Source organism: Microcaecilia unicolor, chromosome 1 (assembly GCF_901765095.1).
Source record: "Microcaecilia unicolor chromosome 1, aMicUni1.1, whole genome shotgun sequence".
Taxonomy (NCBI): domain Eukaryota; kingdom Metazoa; phylum Chordata; class Amphibia; order Gymnophiona; family Siphonopidae; genus Microcaecilia; species Microcaecilia unicolor.
Genome location: NC_044031.1, coordinates 39,960,099 through 39,987,855, shown reverse-complemented (window position 1 = coordinate 39,987,855; position 27,757 = coordinate 39,960,099). Strand labels below are relative to the sequence as shown.

The 27,757-nt window shown below is 48.7% G+C and overlaps 1 protein-coding gene across 1 annotated transcript; it reads left to right on the top strand.

The window, feature by feature from the left end:
* LOC115465888 lies at positions 1 to 26,292 on the top strand (the record flags this gene model as incomplete). The annotated part of the gene is given in 4 exon segments (XM_030196754.1): positions 1 to 21; positions 25,397 to 25,450; positions 25,453 to 25,578; positions 25,774 to 26,292. Coding segments are annotated over 4 exon segments (720 nt in total), but the record flags the coding sequence as incomplete, so codon positions are not given.
* Between the last annotated feature and the right edge of the window lie 1,465 nt (positions 26,293 to 27,757).

The window sequence follows — 27,757 nt, the reverse complement described above, 5'->3', positions numbered from 1 at the left end:
ATGGCGGTACAAACATCGAAGGTGAGTGTAGCCACAGTTTGAATACCGCCAACAAGGATGCGAGTGGAATTAACGTAGTACAAAATGCCATCCCCTTCAACTCCAGGGGGCCCAGCCACATACGCAGGGAGTCCTACACTGAGGGTGACATTGTAATATCTTGGTTTGGTGGGGCTATGGCAGACGGTGAGGTTGCCTTGAAGGCATCTGTGGAACTGCTGGAGGCCATCCGGGGTGATGATGGCACACGCCGGTAGAAGCTTGCAATCACCTTCTGGGGGCTGCGTCTGGTGGATGAGGGTGGTAACCAGGTGATATCCTCCCTCTATACGATGGCGCACCAGGCGCAAACATTCAGTGCAATTCTTGCTCAGGGTGGTAGGATAGCTCGGGACTGAGCAAAGGAGGAGGAGTAGAGTCAGCATTATATATTGGGTGGGAGGTATCTGAGTCTTTGCAGCAAGAAGATTATGAGGCCCACGATGATGGCTACAATGAACGCAGAGCCAAAGACGCAGTGGGTCCAAAAGCTGGGCTTCTGTTGCTGGGCAGGCATGAATCTGTCGTTTCACGTCTTTTCTTAGGGTCAGCCGCAGTGGAGCGTCAGGATGTTGATGCGCAGTCCAACGCTTTGGGGCGCTGCTAGTAGGAGCAGCAGGCTTCAGTCGGGTCCAATGTATCCACACTGGGTTTCCTGCAATTTTAACAGCGGTTGGGGTCGTTAAGAGAACAAGGGAGGGCCCTTTCCATTTGGGTTTCAGACAGTCGGAGTCATCCCACTCTTTTACCCATACCTCATCTCCTACCCTGAACCGATGTGTGGGACTGGTGAGAACCAAGGGAGCTACTCTTTCAGTGTATTGCTGGATGTCTTGCACTACCTCGTGTAATGCTTTCATCTGTCTCACTAAGGAACTCTCGCCCTGTATCTGCAAGGAGTCGGGATAAGAGGGTAGTGGTGGTGGCCTAGCATACATCATCTCGTAAGGAGTAAGGCCGGTAGCCTTAGGGGTACACCTAAGATGCAGCAAGGCCAGAGGAAGCAGGTCGGGCCATTTGGCTTTTGCTTCTTGGCATAGCTTGGCTAGCTGGTTCTTCAGGGATCGGTTAGCCCTCTCCACTACTCCACTGCTTTGGGGTCTCCAGGCACAATGCAACTTCCAATCGAGGCCCAGTCTGGTACTGAGCTGTTGTGTGACTTCACTGGCGAAGGCGGGCCCGTTGTCAGAGTTTATTTGCTTGGGTAGACCGTATCTGGGTAAGATTGGTGAAGCAGTAGGGAGGTGACTTCCTTAGCCATTTCCGTTCTGGTAGGCTGGGCTTCAATCCATCCGGTGTAGGTACACACGACGACGAGGATAGCCTTGTAGCCCGGGCCGGGGGCATGTGTGTGAAGTCAATCTGACAGACTTGGAAGGGGCTTGTGCCTCGGAGGACATGTCCTGGCATAGGACCGGGCCCCGTTCGAGGGTTATTCCGAGCACAGGTTGCGCATCGACTGGAAGCATTTTTGGTCCACAGGGACAGTTTGTTGATGTAGTAGGTCTTCTCGAGCAAGCGCCCCAGAGCGTCCCTGCCCAGGTGGGTGCGGTCGTGAGCCTCCTTGGCCACCGTCCAGGCCAAGGCTTCGGGTATCCATATGCGCCCATCCTGCAGTATCCACCAACCATTGCGTGACTCCAGGCCCTCTTGTCGGGCCCATTCCGTTTCTTGGGAGGTGTAGATGGGGATCTCTGTAGGAGGTGAACAACGAGTACAGGGTCAGAAGAGTGAGTAGAGTGAGGGAGCTGACTTGCCCTTTTTGCAGCATCATCCGCCCGTTGGTTACCGCGGGCAATGGGATCCGTCCGGCCGGTGTGGGCCCTACAGTGCATCACAGCCACCTTCTTCGGTTTCCATACTGACTCAAGTAATTGGCAGATCTCAGTGGCATTTGCAAGTCCTTTCCCCTCAGCTGTCAGAAATCCCCTCTCCTTGTACAAGGCTCCGTGCACCTGGAGGGTGAGGAAGGCGTATTTGGAGTCGGTGTAGATGTTAACAACTTTCCCTTCGGCCCAAAGGAGGGCTTTTGTGAGGGCAATTAGTTCTGCCTTCTGGGCTGACGTTCCAGGCGGCAGGGCCATAGCCTCAATCACATGGTCTTCAGATACAACAGCATAGCCAGCTCTTCGACTTCCCTGTACTACATGGCTGCTTCCATCGGTGAACAGGGTGATGCCCCCTTGCCAGGGTTGGTCCTTGAGGTCAGGTCTGCTAGAATGCACTGTGGCCATTACCTCCTCACAGTCGTGAAATGGTGGTTCAGGGGCCGGAAGGAGAGTAGCGGGATTAAGGTTAGTTGTGTCCAGGATCCGTACCTCCGGATTTTCGCACAGGAGGGCTTGGTATTTAACCAATCGGGAGTTGGTCATCCATCTGGGTCCGTGACTCTCGAGTAGGCCGCGGATGGCGTGGGGTGTGGTCACAAAGAGTGTTTGGCCGAAGGTGAGCTTATTGGCCTCGTGTATCAGCAAGCAGGCAGCCGCAATGCTTCGTAGGCAGCCCGGCCATCCTCGTGCCACATTGTCCATGCTCTTGGAGAGGTATGCTACAGGGCGTTGCCAGGTGCCGACCAGTTGGGTAAGGACTCCAAGTGCCAATCCCTTCTTTTCGTCGATGAACAAGTGGAACGGCTTAGTCACATCTGGCAGTCCGAGCGCTGGTGGGGCCGCAAGGGCATCCTTGAGGTCCTGAAGTGCTTTCAGTTCGCTTTTCTCCCACCGGAGATCTTGGCCCTCGAGTTCAGGTCCTTTCAGTTTGGCATACAAACTGTGGGTCAGGATGGCAAAGTTGATGATCCAAATGCGGCAATATCCAGCGGCTCCGAGGAGTGCCCGTAGTTCCTTCTTATTTGCAGGAGTGGGTTGGTTGCGAATGGCTTGGGTCCGGGGCGTACCGAGCCTTCGGGTCCCTTCTCGGAGGCGAAATCCCAGATACTCGACCTCGATCTCGCATATCTGGGCCTTCTTGCGACTGGCCCGGTACCCCTGGGCTTCCAGGGTCTTCAAGAGGTAAAGGGTAGCTTCTGCACAGTCCGTGTACGTTTCACGGGCCACCAACAGGTCATCCACGTATTGGACGACCGGCCCGTACTCGTCCTGGTACGTTTTCAGGTCCTGGGCCAACTGGTCACCAAAGAGGGTAGGCGAGTTCTTGAACCCCTGGGGAAGCCGGGTCCATGTAAATTGCTGCTTATTTCCCGTCTGTAGGTCTTCCCACGTGAAGGCAAACAGCTTTTGGCTATCAGCAGCAAGGGGGATGGAGAAGAAGGCGTCCTTCAGATCAATGACACTATACCACTTGCTATGGGCTGGCACTTGGGCTAGAATGGAGTAAGGGTTCGGTACAAGAGCAACTATGTCGGCCACCTGGTTGTTGACTTTTCTCAGGTCCTGGACGGGTCTGTACTCCGACGTTCCTGGCTTCTTCACGGGCAATAATGGGGTATTCCAAGCAGATCTGACAGGTCTCAGGACCCCGTGCTGAAGGAGTTTCTGTAGGTGTGTTTGCATGCTATGCCGGGCTGCATAAGGGATGTGATATTGTCCTTGGTTGACAACTTGGGCATTTGGTTTGAGTTCGATCCAGAGGGGGATGGCGTTGACGGCTAGTCCTCCAGGGTTCACTTCTGCCCATACATCAGGCACCTCATCCATTAGGGCCCGTCTCTGCTGAGCAAAAGGGGTGTCCTGGTCGTACCGACAGTCGCCGGGCCCGGCAGGTGGGGGAACGTGTAATCTCCATTCTTCTCTTACTGGGCAGATAAGTGTTACTGGCCGATCTTCAAAGCTGGCTTCCACTTCACCCGTGGTCTTGAACTTTAAGGTGGCCTGAAGCTTACAGAGTAGGTCTCGACCAATCAAAGGGACTGGGCACCCGGGGATGTGTATGAACTGATGAGATACCATTGTCCCTCCGATCTGGACTTGGCGTTCCTTGAGAAGGGGTGCTGCAAGTGATTTTCCCGAGGCCCCCACAATTGGTACGGTTTCTCTCGTGTCCGGGGCTATGGCAGTGGTGATAACAGATCGCTGGGCCCCGGTATCTAGTAAGGCTTTCATTAACTGCGTCCCCACTCGAATTTCCACCAGAGGGTCAGTGGGGACTCTGCCCTCCCGGTCCCTTCATGCGGTACTGTCCCGGGTAGCGTCGACAGCCATCTGCCATTCCCTTTGGTCGTCTCGTCCTCGACCTCCTCGGCCTCGGCCCCGGCCTCGTCTGGGGTCCCCTGCGCGGTCGTTGGTCTCCTCCTCTCTCGGGCGGTCCCAAGGTTCTTCTTCTCTCGGGTGGTCCCGTATCTCCTCAGGACAATCAGCCCACCAGTGTCCTTCTTTTCGACAATTTGCACACTGGTTACGTCCTATGGGGGACCGCGTTCCTCTTGTTCTTCTGCCTCTCCCCTTTGGTCTAGACCTCATCCGTTCTTCCAGCACCGTGGCCAACACATCTGCTTTCTCCCGCATCCGCCTGGTCGATTCCTTTCGGGCCTCCGTCTTCTCTTCCTGGTCGCGATATCCGAACACGCGATCAGCTATAGCTTTCAGTTGGCTGAGGCTCATCCCTTCGAACCCTTCCGTTCTCTGTAGCTTCCTTCGTATATCCGGTGCTGACTGGCTAACAAACTCATAACCACGGTTGGGAGGTTCTTGGGGTCTTCGGGGTTTATTGGGCTGTGCCTTCTAAAGGCCTCCATAAGTCGTTCAAGAAAGTCCCCTGGACTCTCGTCCTTTTGTTGGACTACACTGTGGATTTTCCCCATATTGGTAACCTTCTGCTTCCCCTTCTTTAAGGCGGCCAGGTACGCCTGCTGGTATCGGCGGATAAAGGTTTGGCCTTCAGCGGTTCGGTAGTCCCACGCAGGAGCAGCGATGGGCGCCTCCGTCTCTATTAGGTTCTGTAAGTTGGCATGGGTAGGGTTCGCATCCCGGACAGCTTGCTCCATATTTTGTTGTAAAAGGCGGCGTTCTTCAGTGGTCAGGATGTGGGCACTCAACTGCCTAAGGTCTCCCCAAGTCGGATTATAACTGTATATAATGGCTTCCACCAGCTCTACCAACTGCTCGGGTTTCTGGTCGTAGGACGGCCCATGCAATTTCCAGTTATACAAGTCGGCACTTGAGAAGGGAACGTGGCTATAAACTATTGATTCAATGGGCTGGCCCCCCCCTTCCGCCGCGTTAGGGGTATAGGTGGTAGATTGTCGAACTGGGAATAAGTTGGTGGCTCCCGCTTTCCTGCTCGAAGGAAGGGCATTGCGCGGACTCGATTGGGGGAACCGAGTAATGTTCTTCACAACCCGCTTACTCTTCCGTATGGTTGCGGGGCCAGGTGACTCAGGTGAGTCTGGGCGGGACGTCTCTCCGGCATCCGACTCTGACCCGGAAGCCTCAGCGTTATCCGGGCCCTCCTCCAGGCTCGCAATGTCGGGGTATATCGGGGCATATGGCGGTGGCGCGATGTCGTCTTCGTATGCTTCCGCCGTAGCAAGTATCGGGGCCTTTGTCGGAACCTTTGGAGGCTTCCTTTCGGGCAAACCCTGAACTTTCCCTGGGGTTTTCTTTGGGGGTTTCATTCTAGAAAGTGTGTTGGTCGTACTGGGCGTAGCTCCTGCCTTACCAATGGTAGCAGGGGGCGTGGTCTCGGTGGCTTCAGCGCTAGGGGCGGTAGGCCGTATGGGGGCGGTCCCTGCGGCCTTCGGAACGGCAGCGGTTGCCGAGCTTTGGAGAGCGAAGGCATGGGTCGGCAGGGCTTTAAGTTTAGTTTTCCGGCCTTTCCTCTGCTTTACCAACATGAGGGCGGCCTTTTCTACCTTCCGTTGGGCCCAAGCCGGCGGATCCCGGACTACATCCAACCACGCTTCTATGTATGGAATGTCCTCGGGACAGCCTGGGTTTCCCTCAACTATAACAATATTCATGACCGCCGCCACTTTTTCATACTCGAATGACCCTTCCGGGGGCCATTCAGCAATTCCTAGCCCTGGCCACATAAATTGACATCTCTGTATCATCCCGGCCCTGCTACATTTATCTAGGTCGAACACTTCGCTAAAGTGTTCCGTCATTAAATCTAACAGTGAAGACCCACCCCCGCCCATCCTAACCTGAGTGCCAAAGGACAGGTGACGGACAAAGGGGGAAAGGGGCGGTGGAGGAGTAAGGGGTCTCGTTCCACCAGACACAAAAGGGTCAACACTCGGCCTGACCAGGACGCGGTCGCCCGGCCTGGAACTGCAAGCCCAGTCACACACTTTCATACGCCACAAGAAACCCTCCCATTCGCCGCTCGGTTTCGTCGTCGGAGCCTAGTGAGTTTCGGGACCTAGTCGTATACCAATAGTCCGTATTAGTCACTGGCTAAAAGAGGGTGATCACGCCTCTTCTTCGGTCCTGTCACGGCTGTGGCCGTGACCACCCTCCTACTTACCCTGTTTCTGGGAGTCAGTGGCTGTGCTGGCTTCTGCTTGTCTCTGTGTTTGTCTTTGTCTTAGTTTCTCTCTGGCTCTGTGTGCTGATTGCACTACTGAACCTCACCTGTGTGGGCTTTGCCTCTTCCAAGATGGCTGCTGCCTCTTCGTCTCTGCCAGTATCCAAGATGGCTTCCGCTGTCACTTTCTATGGGATGCCTGCTCTGAGTGTCAAGCCTCTGTTTGGTTGCAAGGTGATTGCTGCACCTGTGGCTCTGGTGTTGGGCTTTATTAGTCATCTGAAGACTACACTCCTGGCCTTTGCATTGCCATTCCTTCGCAGTGCTTTAGGTCCCGAGGTTAGTGTGTTGTTAGCACCGTTTGCTTTCCTTGTTATCTGCCCTGTGGGTCTCCTACCCTTCTGTGGGTGTTCAGCCCTTCTGTGTTTATCGCTTGTGGGTTTCCTGCCCTTCTGTGTTTGCTCTGTGTGAGTTTCTATGTTTGTTTCCAGTGCATGACTAGTTAGCTTAAAGCACCGTCTGGCTTGTTGCCTGTGCTTAGCTCTGCTTGTTCTCTGTGTTTGTCCCTAGTGTTAGATTAGCCAGCTTAGCACCGTCTGGCGGGTTGCCTGTGCTTAGCTCTGCTAGTTCTCTGTGTTTGTTCCTAGTGTTTGACTTGTTAGCTTGGGCACAGCTTTGTTGTTAGTTGATGTACAGCTTACTAGTCTTCTGAGTTTGCTCTGTGTATGTTTCCAGTGTATTACTTGTTAGCTTGGGCACAGCTTTGTTGTTAGCTGATGTACAGCTTTACTAGTCTTCTGAGTTTGCTCGGTGTATGTTTCCAGGGTATGACTGGTTAGCTTGGGCACAGCTTTGTTGTTTGCTGGTGTATAGCTTTACTAAGTCTTCTGCGTTTGCTCTGTGTATGTCTCCAGGGTATGACTTGTTAGCTTGGGCACAGCTTTGTTGTTAGCTGATGTACAGCTTACTAGTCTTCTGAGTTTGCTCTGTGTATGTTTCCAGTGTATTACTTGTTAGCTTGGGCACAGCTTTGTTGTTAGCTGATGTACAGCTTTACTAGTCTTCTGAGTTTGCTCTGTGTATGTTTCCAGGGTATGACTGGTTAGCTTGGGCACAGCTTTGTTGTTTGCTGGTGTATAGCTTTACTAAGTCTTCTGCGTTTGCTCTGTGTATGTCTCCAGGGTATGACTTGTTAGCTTGGGCACAGCTTTGTTGTTAGCTGATGTACAGCTTTACTAGTCTTCTGAGTTTGCTCTGTGTATGGTTCCAGGGTATGACTGGTTAGCTTGGGCACAGCTTTGTTGTTAGCTGGGGTATAGCTTTACAGGTCTCCCGAGTTTGCTCTGTGGGTGTCCTGCCCTTCTGTGTTTATTGTTTTGTGGGCTTCCTACCCTTCTGTGTTATTTGCTTTGTGGGTTTCCAGCCCTTCTGTGACCATTACTTTGAATCTGCCTACTGCCAGGAACCCGGACATTCCCTGCCTGTCTGCCTAGCCATCGCCTAGGGGCCAGTAGGCACTCCTGGACCTTCATTCCTGCGGTTCCTGTAAGTCCTACCGGCTGCCAGAACCTGAGGGCTCAACCCGAGGGAGAAGGCAGTCAAGTGTAGGTGAAGCCTAGGTCCAGTCCGTGTTCCAGTCCAGCGGGTTTCACTCCTGTATGTTCCAGTCCTGTGGGGCCACTCCAGTGTGTCCAGTCCAGTGGGCCCCACTCCAGTGCGCACCCGTCCGGTGCGTTCCAGTTCCGAGTGTTCCGGTGTAGAACTCCAGTCCGGGGTTCCAGTCCAGTCTTGTCTTCTCTCTACCTTGTAGGTGATCTTGCCTGCCACTGCCGCTCCACGGTAGTGGTCCAAGGACTCACGATACCAGTGCTCCCGGGGAAGAAGCCTGACAGTGTGCCAAGGTCCTCGTGCACGTGACAGGTCCTTACTGGGCCGGTCACTACGTAGAGTATACTCGCCTGTCCGCCGGGGTCGCAGGCCGCGCCGTCGTACGCTTCTCCCTGAAATAGAAAAGGTGCCTTGCTGGAACCACACAGCCCCCCTTACAGTCAGGCGGAGTTGATCGGCCCTCCTCCGGGAGATGGACGCTGAAATCAGCGGTGGCCACTCACCACCTTCTCGGGAGGGGATCGATGACCCGATCCGACCGCAGTGGGGGAGGGGAAGAATATAATCCGATTTCCCTTTTGATAACACTCCTGGCTGGCTCGCCAATGAAACAGGCTAGTGAATCAGAAGACAAAAGGCCAAATTTGGTTCCAAACAAGGCAACTTTATTGCTAGCAAGTATACAGTACCGAGTAGTCTCGGGACACTGTGTCATACATCATCTGACGCTTACATTTATACTTCCCTACTGGGCCTGCGCATTTGGCCCCTTACACGTCACAACTGGCATGCGCAGTAAACATTTGTAGTTCTTACAGTACAAAATTGTAGTCCCAGTACGTACACACGTCATAACACTGAAATGATACTGGCAAGAAAACGAAACTTAGCAGCTTATGCTTCACACACACCACAATGCTTCTTTCTAGCACAGGAGATAAGGTTCGGTTCAGGAATGCAGGGAGGTGTCAGCACCCTCCAAGGTCGTCTATTCAGATGGCGTTGCTACATGCAAGCTGGTCTTGTATAGGCCTTGCTAACTACTGTTACAAGCTATATGTCTAATAGCCCTGCATCCTGTCTTTACATTAGTAAACAGCAACTTCTTTCGTTAGTAAACAGTACAACTGGATAAGGCACAAATGTCCAGTGCAGTAATAAAGTGTGGCTAAACAGCCAAAAGCAGAGGTAGAGTGCATAAGTATAAGTCCATCAGTAGGCACAAAAACATGAGGTTGTCCTGTTGTTCAGTAGTATTCGGGTAGTACTCATAATATTCGAGTAGTATCCGGCGTTCCACTCCTTCAGTAATGCTGACACAGCCCATTCACTCTGGAGGTCTTTTAATAAGCAGCGGTAGGCCCAACACGGGCTTAACGCTTGCTAAACCGGAAGTACCGCCGGGCTACTGCAGCAGCCCGGTGATAGCTCCCACCCCCAGCTCATGCCATTTCCACTGCTACAAAATATTTTTATGTTTGTAGCACTGGTGTTTATCCGGCGGTAATCGGCACTGCACGGTTGCCACCGGGTTAGTGCGGGAGCCAATACCAGACCTGCCAAGTCTCCCTCATTCAGTGGGGGACTCCTGCTTTAGCAGGTCATCTCCCGCCAAAGTGGGATAATCTCCCGCTGAGACACACTACACCAGGGGATCCAATGCCGCCACCGCCGCTTCTGCTTCTCTCTTGATGAGCAGCAGCAGCAGCAAAACAAGAAAAACAAGCACGAGGCTGCAGCAGCCTTCAGGCATGAGCTGTTGGCTCTGCCGGTCCTCTGCCCCCAGAACGGAAAATTGACGACAGCGTGGGTAGAGGACAGCAGAGTCGACAGCGCATGCCTGAAGGCTGCTGTGGCCCCACAATTGTTTTTCTTGTTTGCTGGGACCGCTGCTGCGATATCAGGAGAAGCGACAGCGGCCAGGAAACACGGGGTACTGGGTGAAAAGGGTGTTGAGAGGAAGGCAGGTGTTAAATGGAGAGAGCAGAAGGGAGAAAAAGAAGAGTAGGGATGGTGGATGGAAGAGGGATACAGAGAGAGAGAGACAAGTGGAAAGATGGGGAGAGAAAGAGGGGACATGGAAAAGGGCAGGGGAAAGACAAGCTGCTGGGGAGAAGGGAGCAAGGGTTAGACCCTAGCTGGTCAAATGGAGAGAGAAAGAGGAGAAATGCTGGATGAAAGGATGGAGAGAAAGAGGAAAAATGCTAGAAGGAGGGGCAGAAAGAGGGAAGAAGCTGGATGGAAGAGGGGTACAGAGAGATAGGTAAGTGGACAGATGGGGAGAGAAAGAGGGGAAATGGAAAACGGCAGGAGGGAGAGAAGCTGATGCAGAAACTGGGGGAGACCCTAGCTGGTCAGATGGAGAAATGCTGGATGAAAGGAAGGAGAGAGAAGGAAAATGCTGGAAGGAGGGGACAGAAAGAGGGAAGATGCTGGATAGAAGGGTAGGGGAGAGAGAGAGGACATGCTGAATGGAAAAGGGTAGAAAGAGAACTGGCTAGAAGGAAGGGGAGATAGAGGGAGACAATGGATGGAAGGATTGGGAAAGAGTAGATGGGTGGAAGGATAGGGAAGAGAAAGAGTGATGATGCTGGATGGAAGGGTAGGCAAGAAAGAGGGAAGGTGCAGAATGGAAGGATAGGAAGAGAAAGATGAGACGATGGAAGGATGCAAAGAGGGGAGAGAAAGAGGGGAGATACTGGATTGAAAGGGGGAGAGGATAGAGTTACTGAAAGACTGAAGAATAAGAGGAAGGGGCATGGGGAGAACAAAAGTGAGGAAAAGTTAAAAAGCCATAGGTAGATGAAGTAAAAAAAAGGGAAATTAAAGAATAGATAGTAAAAATGAGTTAAATCTGGACAGAGAGAGAGGCAGAAAAATAAATTGAAGAAAACAAAGAAAAAGGAGAGAAAATGGCAAATGGACAGGAAACCCTGGCAAGAGAGTTAAGAGAAGTCAAAGGAAAGCAGAATCGAGAGACTGGGACCAACACAAAAGTAAATGGCTAGACAACAAAAGGTACAGAAAATAATTTTATTTTTAATTTAGGATAAAGTAATGTGTTAATGCAAATAAAACACAAAATAGAAAATAAGGTGATACCTTCACTGATTATAAAACATTTTTGATTAGCCTTCAGAGACATAAGTACATAAGTATTGCCATACTGGGACAGACCAAAGGTCCATCAAGCCCAGCATCCTGTTTCCAACAGTGGCCAATCAAAGTCACAAATACCTGGCAAGATCCCAAAATGTACAAACACATTTTATGCTGCTTATTCCAGAAATAAGCAGTGGATTATCCCCAAGTCCATTTTAATAATGGTCTATGGACATTTCCTTTAGGAAGTCATCCAAACCTTTTTAAAACCCCGCTAAGCTAACTGCCTTCACCACATTCTCAGGCAACGAGTTCCAGAGTTTAATTACACGTTGAGTGAAGATTTCTCCGATTCGTTTAAAATTTACTACTTTGTAGCTTCATTGCGTGCCCCCTAGTCCTAGTATTTTTGGAAAGAGTAAACAGAAGCTTCACGTCTACCCGTTCCACTCCACTCATTATTTTATAGACCTCTATCATATCTCCCCTCAGCCGTCTATGAGACTATGATTGTTGGGGGGAGGAACCAAATGGTCTAAATATTAATTGGAGGGGATGCAAGGCTGAATGTTTGCCTAAGGTGCTTAATACCCTTGCACTGGCCCTGGAAAGCAGAGACTCGGGATCAGATGGGAAATGAGAAGACAGACTCAGGAGCATTCAGATCCTTTGTAAACTGAAACGTCTGACTCGTGCTCTGCACCTGTTTTGGGGGGAAGTTCTATTGGTTGGTCTGGAAATGTCCCATGTGAATGGTTATATTCTATGGGCCAGATTCAGTAGGCACTGGGATGGGCCTGATTCTGTTAGACACCAGGATGATCTGCACTAAATATGAATTCTTCAAAGGCCGTTCCGTGCAGAACAGTCTTTATAGAATACTAGGAAAAAAGGCCCATTTCTGCAACCAAAGAAATGGGTGCTAGCAAGGTATTGGGTTCCTGCAATTAATGTCTTGAAAGGGACTGTTGTGTCTGCCAGTGCCAGCACACAGCCCCGCGAAAACGCAGCATGCGGCTGAGTTCGTGAGAGAGACAGAAAAGAAAACGGTGAAGTGAGGGCCTTACCTTGCGCCTTAAATGTTTGGAGGGGGGGGGGTTGGGGACTGAACCGCTGCATTTTTCCCGCTGTCTCCTGCGGCTCTATCTGCCTTGGTTGTTATTTCTATTTGTCTTTCTCTGCTGGGTTTGGCCGAAAGTTTGCAGGCGGTCCATTACGTTTATTTTATTTTATTCTGGTGGTCTGTGTAGAGGGCGCGTGGCAGAAGTCCAGAACCAACTAAGTAACTCCTCGTTTCTTTTCTCATTACCCGCCCTCGACGTCATCACGTTTAGACGCGAGGGCGGGGCAGAGAGAGATGGTGACTAAGTGGGTTACACACCTACGAACTTACGAACCCTTGAAGCAGTGGTGTGCTGGAGCAGGCTCTCACAGGCTCACAAGAGCCGGTTGTTAAGTTTTTAAGAATTTTGGGAGCCGGTTTTTAAAGTAGGGCCCTCCATGGCTACTTTAACAACTGGCTCCCAAAATGTGGGCTTGGGCCCCCTGCTGAATTCTCTTTTACTTTGCTGGTGGGGATGCTGAGCCCTGCCAGCCAAGTAAATAGACTGCTGCTGCTCCCCGCTCCTTGTTTCCAGCTCTGAGCAGCAGGCTGGGACTTCTCCAGCATGTGTGAGAAGTTTCAGCATGCTGCTCAGAGCAAGACGTTGGGAGTGGTGGCAGTCCATTTATTGGCTGCCAACAAAGGTATGCCTAGTGTACCCGCACAAAGGGAGGGAGGAGAGAGAGGCAAGTGTTGCTCCCCCGGCCACCCCTGGCCCTTCCAACTGCAGAGCTGGCTACGTCCGGAGAAAGAGCCTGTTGTTAAAAGTTTACCAGCACACCCCCTGCCTTGAAGCCATGGAGTCAGCTTCAGAACGTTAAGGGTGCTTTTTATTATAGTAGACTAGGTCAGAGCACATTTCCACATCTAACTTTGAGTGGAAGCATTTAAGCCTGCCATAGGCTGGTGTAAATGCTCGTGCCCAACTAACTGGCAGTTAAGTGTGAAAATGCAGGCATTCCATAACACCGCACCAAAATTCTGGGAATGCCCTCTGACCCGCCCATGCCTCCACCATGACCATGCCCCCTTGGGAGTTGCGCATGAGATAAGTTAGGTGCGCAGGTTATAGAACAGAGGCGTAGAGCAGATCCATGCATAATCTCAAAATAGTGCCAATTAGTGCTTGGTAAGGCTAATTATTATCACCAATTTAGCCAATTAATTTGCACACTGAACACAAATTTACACATCCCACTCTGGGTGACCTATACAGAATTTGGGGATATATGTTTATAACCCTGGGTTTGGTATAAGCATCAGAGGGGCTACACAAATATATTTTCAAGGACCTACTGTGATATATCCAAGATGCATGTTAAATCTAATAGATCTACCACCTAGAAACAGTTCCAGCTTTTCACGATCTTATCTAAACTTACATTATCCAATTTGCAATGGCCTCAAATACAAATCTACCTACGCATCCAGTTTCTCCTTCATAGGCACACAGCTATGGAATGCACTGCCCAAAATCTTTAAAGTCAACTCAGAACCATCTACATTTCAGGAAATTACTGAAGACCACCCTGTTCAAGAAGGCGTTACCTTCCAGACTCAACCTAATTTTACTTGTTTATTGTTACAGCAAAATTAATGGACCCTATTAATCTCTTATTATCTTTTATCATCTTTGTTGTTTTATACGATACCTATATGATTGCCATCTTACTATTACATTGTTTAATTATATTTTACTAAACCGTAGCCTGCTCTACGGTATTGTGTAAGCCACATGGAGCCTGCAACTAGTGGGAAAATGTGGGGTATAAATGTGTTAAAATAAATAAATAAATAAATATAAGATGGAGTTCATAATTATGTTATGGGATTACTTGTGAGAAAATATTTACCCATTGTTGATGGTCCTACTCCCATGAATAAACACTTGAGAATTATTTGTTTTTAAAGTTATAGGATAAGTACGCTTCATTTACAGTTCTGGATGTTATTGGCTTATTTTATAAAGTATGCCTATCAGTCAAATCCTACCTCATCCCTGCCCCCAGGAATGCCTCTGCTCATGCAGCCTAAAGGTAAGGTTTAAGGGTTAATTGAATTTGATTCACCTGAAAGCAGTTTACAAGTTCTTCAATAAAAGTACATAAGTAGATAAATATTGCCATACTGGGAAAGAGCAAAGGTTCATCAAGCCTAGCATCCTGTTTCCAACAGTGGCCAATCCAGATCACAAATACCTGGCAAGATCCCAAAAAAGTACAAAACATTTTATACTACTTAACCCAGAAATAGTGGATTTTCCCCAAGTCCATTTAATAACGGTGTATGGATTTTTCCTTTAGGAAGCCGTCCAAACCTTTTTTAAATCCGCTAAGCTAACCGCCTTTACCACATTCTCTGGCAACGAATTCCAGAGTTTAATTACATGTTGAGTGAAGAAAAAGTTTAGCCGATTCGTTTTAAATTTACTACATTGTAGCTTTATCACATGCCCCCTAGTCCTAGTATTTTTGGAAAGCGTGAACAGACGCGTCACTCATTATTTTATAGACCTCTATCATATCTCCCCTCAGCCGCCTTTTCTCCAAGCTGAAAAGCCCTAGCCGCTTTAGCCTTTCCTCATAGGGAAGTTGTCCCCAGGGCCGTGCTAACCCGGTAAGCGAGGTAAGCATGGCAGGGGGGCGCTTCCCTCTGGGGGGCGCCGCCGCACCATGCTTACCTCGCTCGCCCTCCCCCAACATCCCTTTTCTTTTTAAATTTACCTCCGTGGCGGCGGTTCCGGCAGCGCAGCGTCAGGGAAGGAGGCGGCGCTCCCGCCGTCTCTAGCCTTCCCTTCGCTGTGTTCCGCCTTCTTCTGACATCAAGGATGATGTCAGAAGAAGGCGGAACACAGCGAAGCGAAGGGAAGGCTAGACGTCGGGAGCGCCACCTCCTTCCCTGACGCTGCGCTGCCGGAACCGCCGCCACGGAGGTAAATTTAAAAAGAAAAAAAAAAGAAAAGGGATGTTGGGGGAAGAGAAGAGGGTGGGCATTTGAACAATGAGAGCGGTAGGGCAGGGGAGAAACGACAGCAAGGATGCGAAGGGGGGGCATGGATGCGAAGCGGGGGGAGAAGAGGGCGGGCCAGGCTGGGACATGGGAGAGAGAGGAGCATGGATGCGAGGGGGGGGTCATGGAAGGGAGAGAGGGAAATTGCTGGATAGGGTCAGAGATGAATGGATGGGGCAAGGGACAGATGGGCATGGATTGATGGGAGGGTAGGGCTCAGGGAGAGAATGTAATTGCTGGAAAAGGATGAATGGAGGGGGCAGGGGACAGAGGAGCATGGATGGGCATGGATTGGGAGGGCAGGGCTCAGGGACAGAGGGGAATTGCTGGAAAGGATGGATGGAGGGGGCAGGGGACAGAGGAGCATGGATGGGCATGGATTGGAAGGGCAGGGCTCAGGGAGAGAGGGGAATGCTGGAAAAGGATGAATGGAGGGGGCAGGGGACAGAGGAGCATGGATGGGCATGGATTGGGAGGGCAGGGCTCAGGAGAGAGGGGAATTGCTGGAAAAGGATGAATGGAGGGGACAGAGGAGCATGGATGGGCATGGATTGGGAGGGCAGGGCTCAGGGAGAGAGGAGAAATTGCTGGACATAGAGGGGAGGGAAGAGAGATGAAGGAGATGAAATGAGGGAAAAGAAGAGAGGAGAAAAACTGCACATGGATGAAGAAAATAGGCAGAAGCTGAGGACCAGAAATGAAGAAGAAAGGAGGAAAGGAAAGAAATAAATGGAAAGGAAGCCCTGGAAACGGAGTTAAGAGGACAGATAGCAGCAGAATCAGATACTGGGCCAGCATGATCAGAAAAAGAAAGTCACCAGACAACAAAGGTAGAAAAAAATAATTTTATTTTCATTTTAGTGTTTGGAATATGTCCACTTTGAGATTTATATCTGCTATCTTATTTTGCAATGTATAGCAATTTGTTTCTAAGAATATTGCTGACAATTCCTGTCAGTGTGGCAAGTGGGTGAGCGATCATTTTCACGGGGGGGGGGGGAGGGGGGGGCGCCGCCGCCGCCAACTGATAGTCTGCAGGGGGGCGCCACAGACCCTAGGCACGGCCCTGGTTGTCCCATCCCCTTTATCACAGGATTACAGATAAAACAAACAAAAGCACCAATCCATAGGGCAAGTACACAAGGAGAACAAACACCATAAGTAAAACCTAACCAAAACAATAAACAAAGGTGCATACTATTATTATTAGCATTTATATAGCGCTACCAGACGCACGCAAAGCTGAACACCTGACACAAAGAGACAGTCCCTGCTCTAAAGAGCTTACAATCTAAATAAGGAAGAAAGGGAAAGGAAACCGGAGCCGAGCCACAACCACTGATGTGCTCTTGACACAAACCTGCTTCACTGACATTCTCAAGGGGGGGGGGGGGGGGTGCTTTTATAAATGTGAGCAATTCCTGTGCATAAAACCCTGATCTACATGCAAAAATACTTATAAAAACGAACAGAACAAGGCTTTTATAAAACTGTGGAGATGGATACGTGCGTGCAAGTGAAGAAGAGCAGAAGTGAGTCATTTACACAACCCATTGGCAAAAGGTAAAAAACGGATACATCCCGCAGATCTGCCTTTTTCACGTCCCCAACCCATTATTTCTGAACGTTTCACTTTCAGTCTAACTCACTCAAGCAGCTGCCTTTCCCTCAAGCTGTCGACATTTCTTTCTTATTATAAGGTACGTTGCCTGGTTAATGTACGTACATCCAGCTCATTAAATGTATTCTGAGAACATGCATAAATGCTCACAAGAGAACTCAAGGTAAGTCATTTGCGTCCCCTCCTCGTGAATATTGGGATTTTTCATTTGAATATATTTGCTGCCGAAGCGAATGGCAGATAGTTTTTGCAACTATTTCTCGGGATTTGTTTTGTGATATCCCTCTGTCCTTCCTTGAAAACTTTTCTGCCATCACACATGCCTCCGAGATGTCTGCTTTGCCTTTCACGGAACTGGTGTTTCCATTTCATTTCTATAAAGTGGAAACAAAGAAATACACGTATAGGTAGCGATAGAATGAGAAGAGCAGCGCCTGCGCACAACCCCCCCCCCCCCCCCCATGTAAAGTAAGGCAAAACAAAAGGCGCAGCCTGGGACAACCAAGAGAGGGACAGCACACAAACCTGTTTATTCGAAGGAAGCAGATGCGTTGGCTCTTAATATTGACACCATTCTGGAAATGTGAAAAAAAGGCACCTTTTGGGGTCAGATGAGTTCAACTCAAAAATTAAATGTAGAAATATGGAGACCTTTGTGTTAAAAATAAATGCTGAAAACTTAAAATGGAAAAGCATAAAAATAGCTGTAGAGGATAAGTCAGTGGGCTACACAAATGTTGGATTGGTTGATGGCAGAGCCAAGTTATTGTAGCAAGAAGGCCAGCTGACACAGCCCTCATTCTCTGTGTCTCTCAAACAATAAAGCAGGCCACATAATCAGAGCTGCTTCAATGTGAAGAGTTCACTGCAACTTGGATAGCCAACAGAACAATATCTGCACAAGTATTTACAGTTCCTTGTATATTCCAGTAGAGAGTCTTGCATTGAAAGGTACTAATTTCTGGGTAATCTTCTTCCTTATTCTCCTCTATATACAGTCTCAAAGTATAGGTAGACCTTTCCCAGAGAGAAGTCTGGAGGATTGAGATGGGCTGAGTTCTCCAGATGGATTACTCAGGGGTCCTTTTACTAAGCTGTGCTGAAAAATGGCCTGCGGCAGTGTAGGCGCGTGTTTACTATATGTTTACTATGTTTTGGGCAGCGCAGATCCATTTTTCAGCACACCTGCAAAAAAATGCCTTTTTAAACATTTTTTGCCGAAAATGGATGTGAGGCAAAATCAAAATTTTGGGTCTGAGACCTTATCGCCAGTCATGGACCTATCGGTAATGACCCATGCGGTAACCGGGTGGTAATGACCTACGCGCGTCCAATATGCACGTCTGAAAATAAAAATTATATTTTGGACGCGCGTATCAGACGCCCACCAAAAATGAAATTACCGCAAGAGCCACACAATAGCTGGACAGTAACTCCATTTTGGCGTACGTTGGGCACGCGTAGACGCAGTCACGGCTTAGTAAAAGGGCCCTCATATCTCTTGTCTCTCTCCTTTTCTTCTGCTCCTTGCAGACTGTGTTGACGAACGAACGGGATCCTCATACCTGGGCTCTGTGGAAGCAGTCCAGCTGCTTGTTATCTTTTGAGGCTGGCTCCCCACACTTCCCACTTCTCCGGATCAGTGACTGTATTAGTCCTAGAGCGGTTTTCCCCCAGTGAAGAGGATGTTGGAGGTTAATAAAGATAGTTCCCCAGCATAGTTCTGCTGTAACAGTTCAGGGCTGTGAGCCAAAGACAAATGACCCCTCTTCTGGGCTGAGGATTATAGAAGCCCTGTTTTCCCTCTATGAGATGGATCCTCCGGTCTGACAGGAAAGAAGATAGAACTCCCCACTCTGGAAACTGCAGGATTAGTGGAAGGTCAAAATTATTTCTCTTTCTGGAAGCATGATGAAAGTTTTAGTACTGCTGCACTCTCTCTCTCTCTCTCTGCATATATAATGTAATCAATAGAAATAAAACAAAATGAAACATGGAAAAGAAAATAAGATGATACCTTTTTTATTGGACATAATACATTTCTTGATTAGCTTTCGAAAGTTGCCCTTCTTCCTCAGATCGGAAATAAGGTATCATCTTATTTTCTTTTCCATGTTTTATTTATTTATTGCATTTGTATCCCACATTTCCCACCTATTTGCAGACTCAATGTGGCTTACAATATTACATCATGTCCGTCGTCAATCAAGCATAGATAAACAATTGGATTACATACAAAGAAATAAGTGTAACATAATGGATATAATCAATTCAGAACAAAAAACAACAAGGCACACAACTGCTTACAAAACAGTAAATAAAAAACAACAACAAAGCAGTGGAATCAAATGCATTTATTGGAACAATACCTTTTTTTTTTTTAGCAATACGTTTGTTGAATGTACGTACTGTTTTACCAATATATACAAGTCCACAAGGGCAAATAATTGCATAAACAACCTGAGATGTTTTACAATTCGAATATTGTTTTAGTTCAAATTTTTCTCCTGTCTTTGGATTTTCAAAAAATTTTGCTTTCAAATTTACTGTACAAAAACAACATTTCAAGCATGGGAAAAGTCCCCATACTGGATCTTTCCTTACAGGTACTGGTAATGCTGATGGTGCTAAAAAATCCTTTACATTTCTATTTCTCTTAAATGCTATCATCAGTTGTTTCTCAGAAAAGCACGGTATATTCTGAACAAGTGTCCAATGTTTTCTATATATTTTAATAATATCACATGACCATAGGCGGTCGGTGGCCCAACTGTTTGGGGAGGCTAAAGGGGGCGGGATTAGGGGTGGGGCCAGGGGTGGAGCTTACATCCATAATTGTCTGACAACACAGGAAAAAAAACAAGTAAAAATAAAATAGCTACAATTAATGCCTTTATTTAAATTTAGATATTAGATATGTATCATATGTCAAAGAATAAAGTGGTTGTTCAAAGCATATACTAACCACAAACTGCTACCCTAATAGATCTTCCCCCTTCTGTGCTGAAAGCTAAGATTATCCCTATATCTTTACAGAGACGTACTAAAGTAAGCAATTTACTTTATCTCTGTCCAGTGCATATAGACAAAGCTAGATAGGGTCAATCCAGATAGTAACCTCATCTTGTTAATCAGTTGTAAGCCACATTGAACCGAAATTTGATTTTTGGATACTCGTGGGATACAAGAATGAATAAATAAAAATAAATAAATAAATATTTTCTGCTTTCTGGGTCGCCTATATATGCACAGATAGACAAGGCAAAAAACATCATGACCCATCTGCCACAGCCTGAGAGTTTAGCAAGGACACACGGACACATACATTCACTTTCTCACCCTCATAAGCCGCCTTTTTCTTTGGAAAAGACGCTCAAAAATGAGCCTCCCTAATTTGCTTAGAGCCCGACACAATCTGACTTGACAGCTCCCAGTAGTGTGAGCTGAAGGCGAGCCCAGCCGAGGGCGAGGGGCGACGGGCGAAGAAAGAAGAAGCACGCAGTAAGCACTGCAGGCACACAGGACCAGCGCGCCGGTGAGAGCCCGAGCGGGCGGAACTCAACTGCCTGGGGCCTGGGCGGGCTGAATTTGGGATGGCGTGTCCGTGTCGGCTCGGCGTCATGGTTGCGCGCGTCGGCGTCGCTCCGAAAAAGTTTTGATGAAGATAATCCTGCGGCTGGGCCAAGCAGCGAGCCCCGTGGGCGGAACTGGGGGCTGATGTGGGCGTCGGCGTCATGGTCGGTCCGACCACGACCTGTCAATCATAATTCAACGGTCCTCCGGCTGGGGAGGCTTAGCCTCCCCAAGCCTCTTATACCGGGCGCCTATGCACATGACACATGGTCAAAATACAGGATACCCACAATTTTATCTGCATTCTTATCAGGAATATTATTATTTCCATGGAGGAGGTTACCTCTTTGATGTTCTTTTGTTTTTAATATCCCTTCCTCTATATATCTATGTGGATATCCCCTCTGTTTAAATCTATCAGCCATTACATGCATCTGTTTCTGAAAATCATTAGTATCTGAACATAGTTTTTTAACTCTTAGAAACTGACTATATGGGAGGTTACGTTTCAAACGGTTGGCTATGACAGCTATCCCACATAGCCAACCGTTGAAACGTAACCTCCCATATAGTCAGTTTTTAACAATTAAAAAACTGTGTTCAGATACTAACAGTGTTGCCAGGTGGGCGGTTTTATCGCCCAATTGGGGGGTTTTCCGCGACCCGCTGCGGGAAATTTTTGCCCGCGGCGGGTCGCGGTTTTTTGGGCTTCTTTTTTTTCTTTTCCGCGGTTTTTCCGGCCGCGGGGGGCGGGATTAGTGACGTTTTGGGCGGGGTTAGTGACGTTCTGGGCGGGGCCAGTGACGGGAGAGGTGGGGCCGATGATGGCAGGGGCGGGGTTGATGACGGCGGGGGCGGGGGTGATGACGCAGGGGTGGGGGTGTCAGGGGCGGGGTTTGAGTTTGGCCGGGTTTTGGGCTGTTTTTAGGCTGGATTGGGTGGGAAAAAAATTTTCCACCTGGCAACCCTGGATACTAATGATTTTCAGAAAGGCCAAGGAGAACTACTGGTGAAAGGAAGGCTGTGGTTCCTGATCTGAAACAGATACATTATGTTCAAATGATTAAAAGTGTTTTCTCCATTGCAGGACTGTTGTTGTGGAATAGTCTCCCAGGCCCTTTGCGTTCCTGTTCTTCTTTAATACAGTTCAAGAAGGCATTAAAAGCACATCTGTTTTAACAGGTATTTTAAGTATTTGATAACGCCATTATTGAAAGCTGGTTAACTTGAAATATTACAGTACGTGATATTGTGTTTTTTGCTTTATGTGTATTGTATGTAATTGCTGATTTTATGTATGTACTCTTGTAAGCTACTTAGTATTTTTTAGGCAGGGTATAAGTTTTACAAATAACTATATATAATAATTATACCTTTACAGGACATCTGACCACCACTGTGTCATACCAGTTAGTATGTGTTAGCTTTATAGTTCATTTTTTCAGACTCAGACTGGTCCTGCCTTCTCCACTTCTGCATACTGCCCTCCCCCCGGTGGGACTTCCTTGCCTTCTCCAACTTTGGCTTATTTCCCTCCGGCTGGTGCCCCTGGATCATCCGTTAATCATATAGGGAAGTAAAACCTTGGACTTCCCTTATCTTATATCTGCGAGTCAGGTATTTGGAGAGTGGAGGGGCCATGTTCATCATTTTCAGCTTTGCCCAGTGTAACAGACTTTAAGCTTCTTTTATAAAGCCTCACTGGCGATTCCCGTTCAGCAAATGAGAGGAAGCCCATAGGAAGTGAATGGGCTTCCTCTCATTTGCTGCAGTGGGAATCGGTAGCGCAGCTTTGCAAAAGAAGCCCTTTCGCTTAGCTTTGTGGTTTCCTGCTCTGACCCTGACCTGCTTACTTGCCTTACAATTAACTAAAATGTATGTAAGCTTTAAACCTCAGCTAAAATGTGTTTATGTAGGCCTTAAAAATGTATTTATGTGTCTCCTACTTGCACTTACTTATAATGTATTTAATTTGCTCATAATACTGCATGTTAATCCACTAGCCTTATCCTGCTGTTAGTCCTTTATTATAATGTTCTATATTCTTTTGTTAGTTCCTTATATTTGTGTTATTTGATATTCTCTTAATTTCATCACAAGTTACAGCGCAACCGAAAACAAATCAGCTCCAGAATTGGCTATTTGGTTTCAGAAGAAACCGAAACCAAAAAAGCCCCCTCACCCATGATCACTCTCCATTACCCCTCATCTCGCCCAACCACCCGTAGGCCCTCCCCGTGCTTCTGCTCCCTGGAAATGGCTCTGGTGGTCTAGTGGCCACTTCGGGGGCAGGATCGAGCCCACTCGTTCCTGCCCCATGCCACTGCTTCCTGGGAATGGCATTCAACACATGTAACTTACAGTATTCTTTAAGCTGCACATATAAGTGGACATGCCCATGATCCACCTACACGTACGCCCCCTTGAATTGACACGATAAAGTGCTTATGCACACCTTTATACTGTAAAATAGCATGTAGAGCACTTATACACGTATACTTTTCTGTGCACTTATGTGTGCAAGGCATGTATAACTGCACGCACTTAGTTATAGAACTGCCTTTCCCATTTGTACCTTGCCGAAGATCACAAGGAGCAGCAGCAGATTTTGAACTGGGCTTCCCTGGTTGTTAGCCCAGTGATCGGGACAGTGGCAATATTCAGCCACCAGTCCCCGGATTCTATAAACCGACAAGAGTGGGAGCTATTTTGGATCTAGTCCTTAGTGGAATGCAGAGCATATTTTAAGAGGTAACCGTGTTGGATGTGCTGAGAAACAGTGATCATAATATGATCAAGTTTGAGCTAATATCTGGAGTGAAGCCACAAAGGAAATTGCTGTAGCAGGATTTAATTTTTGAAAGGGCAGCTATGATAAAATGAGGAAAATGGTTAAAGAAAAGCTAAAAGGATCGGCTGCAAAAGTTAGGACTTGAAATCAGGCGTGGCCGTTGTTCAAAAATACCATCTTGGAAGCCCAGACCAGATGCATTCCATGTATTTACAAAGGTAGAAAGAAAAGAAAACGACAGTCAGCATGGTTAAAAGGTGAAGTGAAAGAGGCTATTACAGCCAAAAGAATTCCGTTACCATTTTCCTCTCCACCACCTCCCGCGGGAGAGCATTCCAAGCATCCACCACTCCGTGAAAAAATACTTCCTGACATTTTTCTTGAGTCTGCCCCCCTTCAATCTCGTATCGTGCCCTCTAGTTCTACCGCCTTCCCATCTCCGGAAAAGGTTCGTTTGCGGATTAATACCTTTCAGATATTTGAACGTCTGTATCATATCACCCCTGTTTCTCCTTTCCTCCAGGGTATACATGTTCAGGTCAGCACGTCTCTCCTCATACGTCTTCATCTGCTCGCCCTAACTGAAACCTGGCTCTCCCCTGATGACTCTGCCTCAATCGCAGCCCTATGCCATGGAGGTTATCTCTTCTCCCACACTCCCCGCCCAGTTGGCCGTGGTGGAGGCGTCGGGTTACTACTCTCGCCCTCCTGTAGTTTCCAACCCCTCCTCCTACCGCAATCTCACTGCTTCTCATCCTTTGAAGCCCGCGCCATCCGCCTATTCCACCCATTGCAACTCAGAGTGGCGGTCATTTACCGCCCCCCTGATAAATCTCTCTCTTCCTTCCTCACTGACTTCAATGCCTGGCTTTCTGTTTTTCTTGATCCTTCATCTCCGTCCCTCATTCTTGGAGACTTTAACATACACGTTGATGACCCATCCGACTCTCATACTTCTCAGTTCCTCACTCTAACATCCTCCTTCAACCTCCAGCTGTGCTCCATCACCCCTACTCACCGAAATGGCCATTGTCTCGACCTCGTCCTCTCCTCTTCTGACTCACCCTCCAATTTCCACGCCTCAGCTCTTCCTCTCTCTGATCATCACCTGATCACCTTCACTCTTCTTTACCCCCCCCCTCAGCCCCGCCCAACATTAACCACTACTTCCAGGAATCTCCAGGCTATTGACCCTCCCACCTTATCCTCTAGTATTTCTCATTTCCTCCCTTCCATCATGTCCTCCGAGTCTGTCGACAAGGCTGTCTCCACTTACAATGCCACTCTCTCCTCTGCTCTGGACACCCTCGCACCATCCATCTCCCGTCCCACAAGGCGTACTAATCCCCAGCCCTGGTTGACCCCTTGCATCCGTTACCTTCGCTCCTGTGCCTGATCTACTGAACGCCTCTGGCGGAAATCTCGCACCTACTCAGATTTCCTTCATTACAAATTCATGTTATCCTCCTTCCAGTCCTCTCTATTCCTTGCCAAACAGGACTACTACACCCAATTGACCAACTCTCTCAGCTCCAACCCTCGTTGTCTCTTCGCCACCCTTAACTCCCTCCTCAAGGTGCCCTCTGCTCCCACCCCCCCTCACTCTCACTGGCTGACTACTTCCGCGACAAGGTGCAAAAGATCAACCTTGAGTTCACTACCAAGCCACCTCCTCCCCTTCACCCTTCAACCCTCTCCCTCAACCAACCAACCCTGGCCTCTTTCTCCTTCTTCCCTGATATCACCGAAGAGGAAACCGCCCGCCTTCTTTCCTCCTCGAAATCTACCACCTGTTCCTCTGATCCCATCCCCACCAACTTACTTAACACCATCTCTCATACTATCACCCCCTCCATCTGTCATATCCTCAACCTCTCTCTCTCCACTGTGACTGTCCCTGACACCTTCAAGCACGCCGTAGTCACACCTCTCCTCAAGAAACCATCATTTGACCCTGCCCTTCCCTCCAACTACCGCCCCATCTACCTCCTACCCTTCCTCTCCAAAATACTTGAGCACGCCGTTCACAGCCGCTGCCTTGATTTTTTCTCCTCTCAGGCCATCCTCGATCCGCTTCAATCCGGTTTTCGCCCTCTACACTCAACAGAAACAGCACTCTCTAAAGTCTGCAATGACCTGTTCTTTGCCAAATCCAGAGGCCACTACTCCATTGTCATCCTCCTTGATCTATCCGCCGCTTTTGACACTGTCAATCATGACTTACTTCTTGCCACACTGTCCTCATTTGGGTTCCAGGGCTCTGTCCTCTCCTGGTTCACCTCCTATCTCTCCCACCGTACCTTCAGAGTACACTCTCATGGATCCTCCTCCACCCCCATCCCGCTCTCTGTTGGAGTTCCATAGGGATCTGTCCTTGGACCCCTTCTTTTTTCAATTTACACCTCTTCCCTGGGTTCACTGATCTCATCCCATGGTTTCCATTATCATCTTTACGCTGACGACACCCAGCTGTATCTCTCCAAGCCAGACATCACCGCGGAGACCCAGGCCAAGGTATCGGCCTGCTTATCTGACATTGCTGCATGGATGTCCAACCGCCACCTGAAACTGAACATGGCCAAGACCGAGCTTATCGTCTTCCCACCAAAACCCACTTCTCCTCTTCCTCCGCTCTTGATCTCAGTTGATAACACACTCGTCCTCCCCGTCTCATCTGCCCGCAACCTCAGAGTCATCTTCGACTCCTCCCTCTCCTTCTCTGCGCATATCCAGCAGACAGCCAAGACCTGTCGCTTCTTCCTCTTTAACATCAGCAAAATTCGCCCCTTCCTCTCTGAGCACACCACCCGAACTCTCATCCACGCTCTCATTACCTCTCGTCTTGACTACTGCAACCTACTCCTCACTGGCCTCCCACTTAACCACCTATCCCCCCTTCAATCCATTCAGAACTCTGCTGCACGTCTTATATTCCGCCAGAACCGATATACTCATATCACCCCTCTCCTTAGGTCACTTCACTGGCTTCCAATCAGATTCCGCATTCAGTTCAAGCTTCTCCTTCTTACCTACAAATGCACTCAATATGCAGCCCCTCATTACCTCTCTACCCTCATCTCCGCTTACGTTCCCGCCCGAAACCTCCGCTCACAGGACAAATCCCTCCTCTCAGTACCCTTCTCCACCACCGCCAACTCCAGGCTCCACCCATTCTGCCTCGCCTCACCCTATGCTTGGAATAAACTTCCTGAGCCCTTACGCCAAGCCCCCTCCCTACCCATCTTCAAATCCTTACTCAAAGCCCACCTCTTCGACGTTGCTTTCGGCACCTAACCTCTATACCTTTCAGGAAATCTAGACTGCCCCAGTTTGATGACCCCTACTTGACTAACTGTACATTTGTCCTTTAGAATGTAAGCTCTTTGAGCAGGGACTGTCCTTCTATGTTGAATTGTACAGCGCTGCGTAACCCTAGTAGTGCTTTAGAAATGTTAAATAGTAGTAGTAGTAGTAGTAACGCAAATCCCGTACCATTCTCGTAGCTTTTCTTTGCACCGCTTCAATTCTTTTTACATCCTTAGCAAGATACGGCCTCCAGAACTGAACACAATACTCCAGGTGGGGCCTCACCAACGACTTATACAGGGGCATTAAAACCTCTTTTCTTCTGCTGGTCACTCCTCTCTCTATACAGCCTAGCAACCTTCTACTTACGGCCACCGCCTTGTCACACTGTTTCGTCGCCTTCACTACTACTACTTAACATTTCTAAAGCGCTACTAGGGTTACGCAGCGCTATACAGTTTCACAAAGAAGGACAGTCCCTGCTCAAAGGAGCATACAGTCTAAAGGATGACATGTCAAGTTGGGGTAGTCTAGATATCCTGAATGGAGGTATAACGGTTATGTGCCAAAGGCGACATTGAAGAGGTGGGCTTTGAGTAAGGATTTGAAGATGGGCAGGGAGGGGGCTTGGCGTATGGGTTCATGGAGTTTATTCCAAGCATAGGGTGAGGTGAGGCAGAAAGGGCGGAGCCTGGAGTTGGCAGTGGTGGAGAAGGGTACTGAGAGGAGGGATTTGACCTGAGAGCAAAGGTTTCGAGTAGGAACGTAAGGGGAGAGAGGTAGTGAGGGGCTGCAGATCGAGTGCATTTGTAGGTAAGTAGGAGAAGCTTGAACTGTATGTGGTACCTGATCGGGAGCCAGTGAAGTGACTTGAGGAGAGGGGTGATATGGGCATGTCGGTTCTGACGGAAGATCAGACGAGCAGCAGCGTTCTGAACGGATTGAAGGGGGGATAGATGGCTAAGTGGGAGGCCAGTGAGGCGTAGGTTGCAGTAGTCAAGGCGAGAGGTAATGAGAGAGTGGACGAGTGTTCGTGTGGTGTGCTCAGAGAGGAAGGGCAAATTTTGCTGATGTGGTAGAGAAAGAAGCAACAGGTCTTGGCTATCTGCTGGATATGCGCAGAGAAGGAGAAGGAGGAGTCGAAGATGACTCCGAGGTTGCGGGCAGATGAGATGGGGAG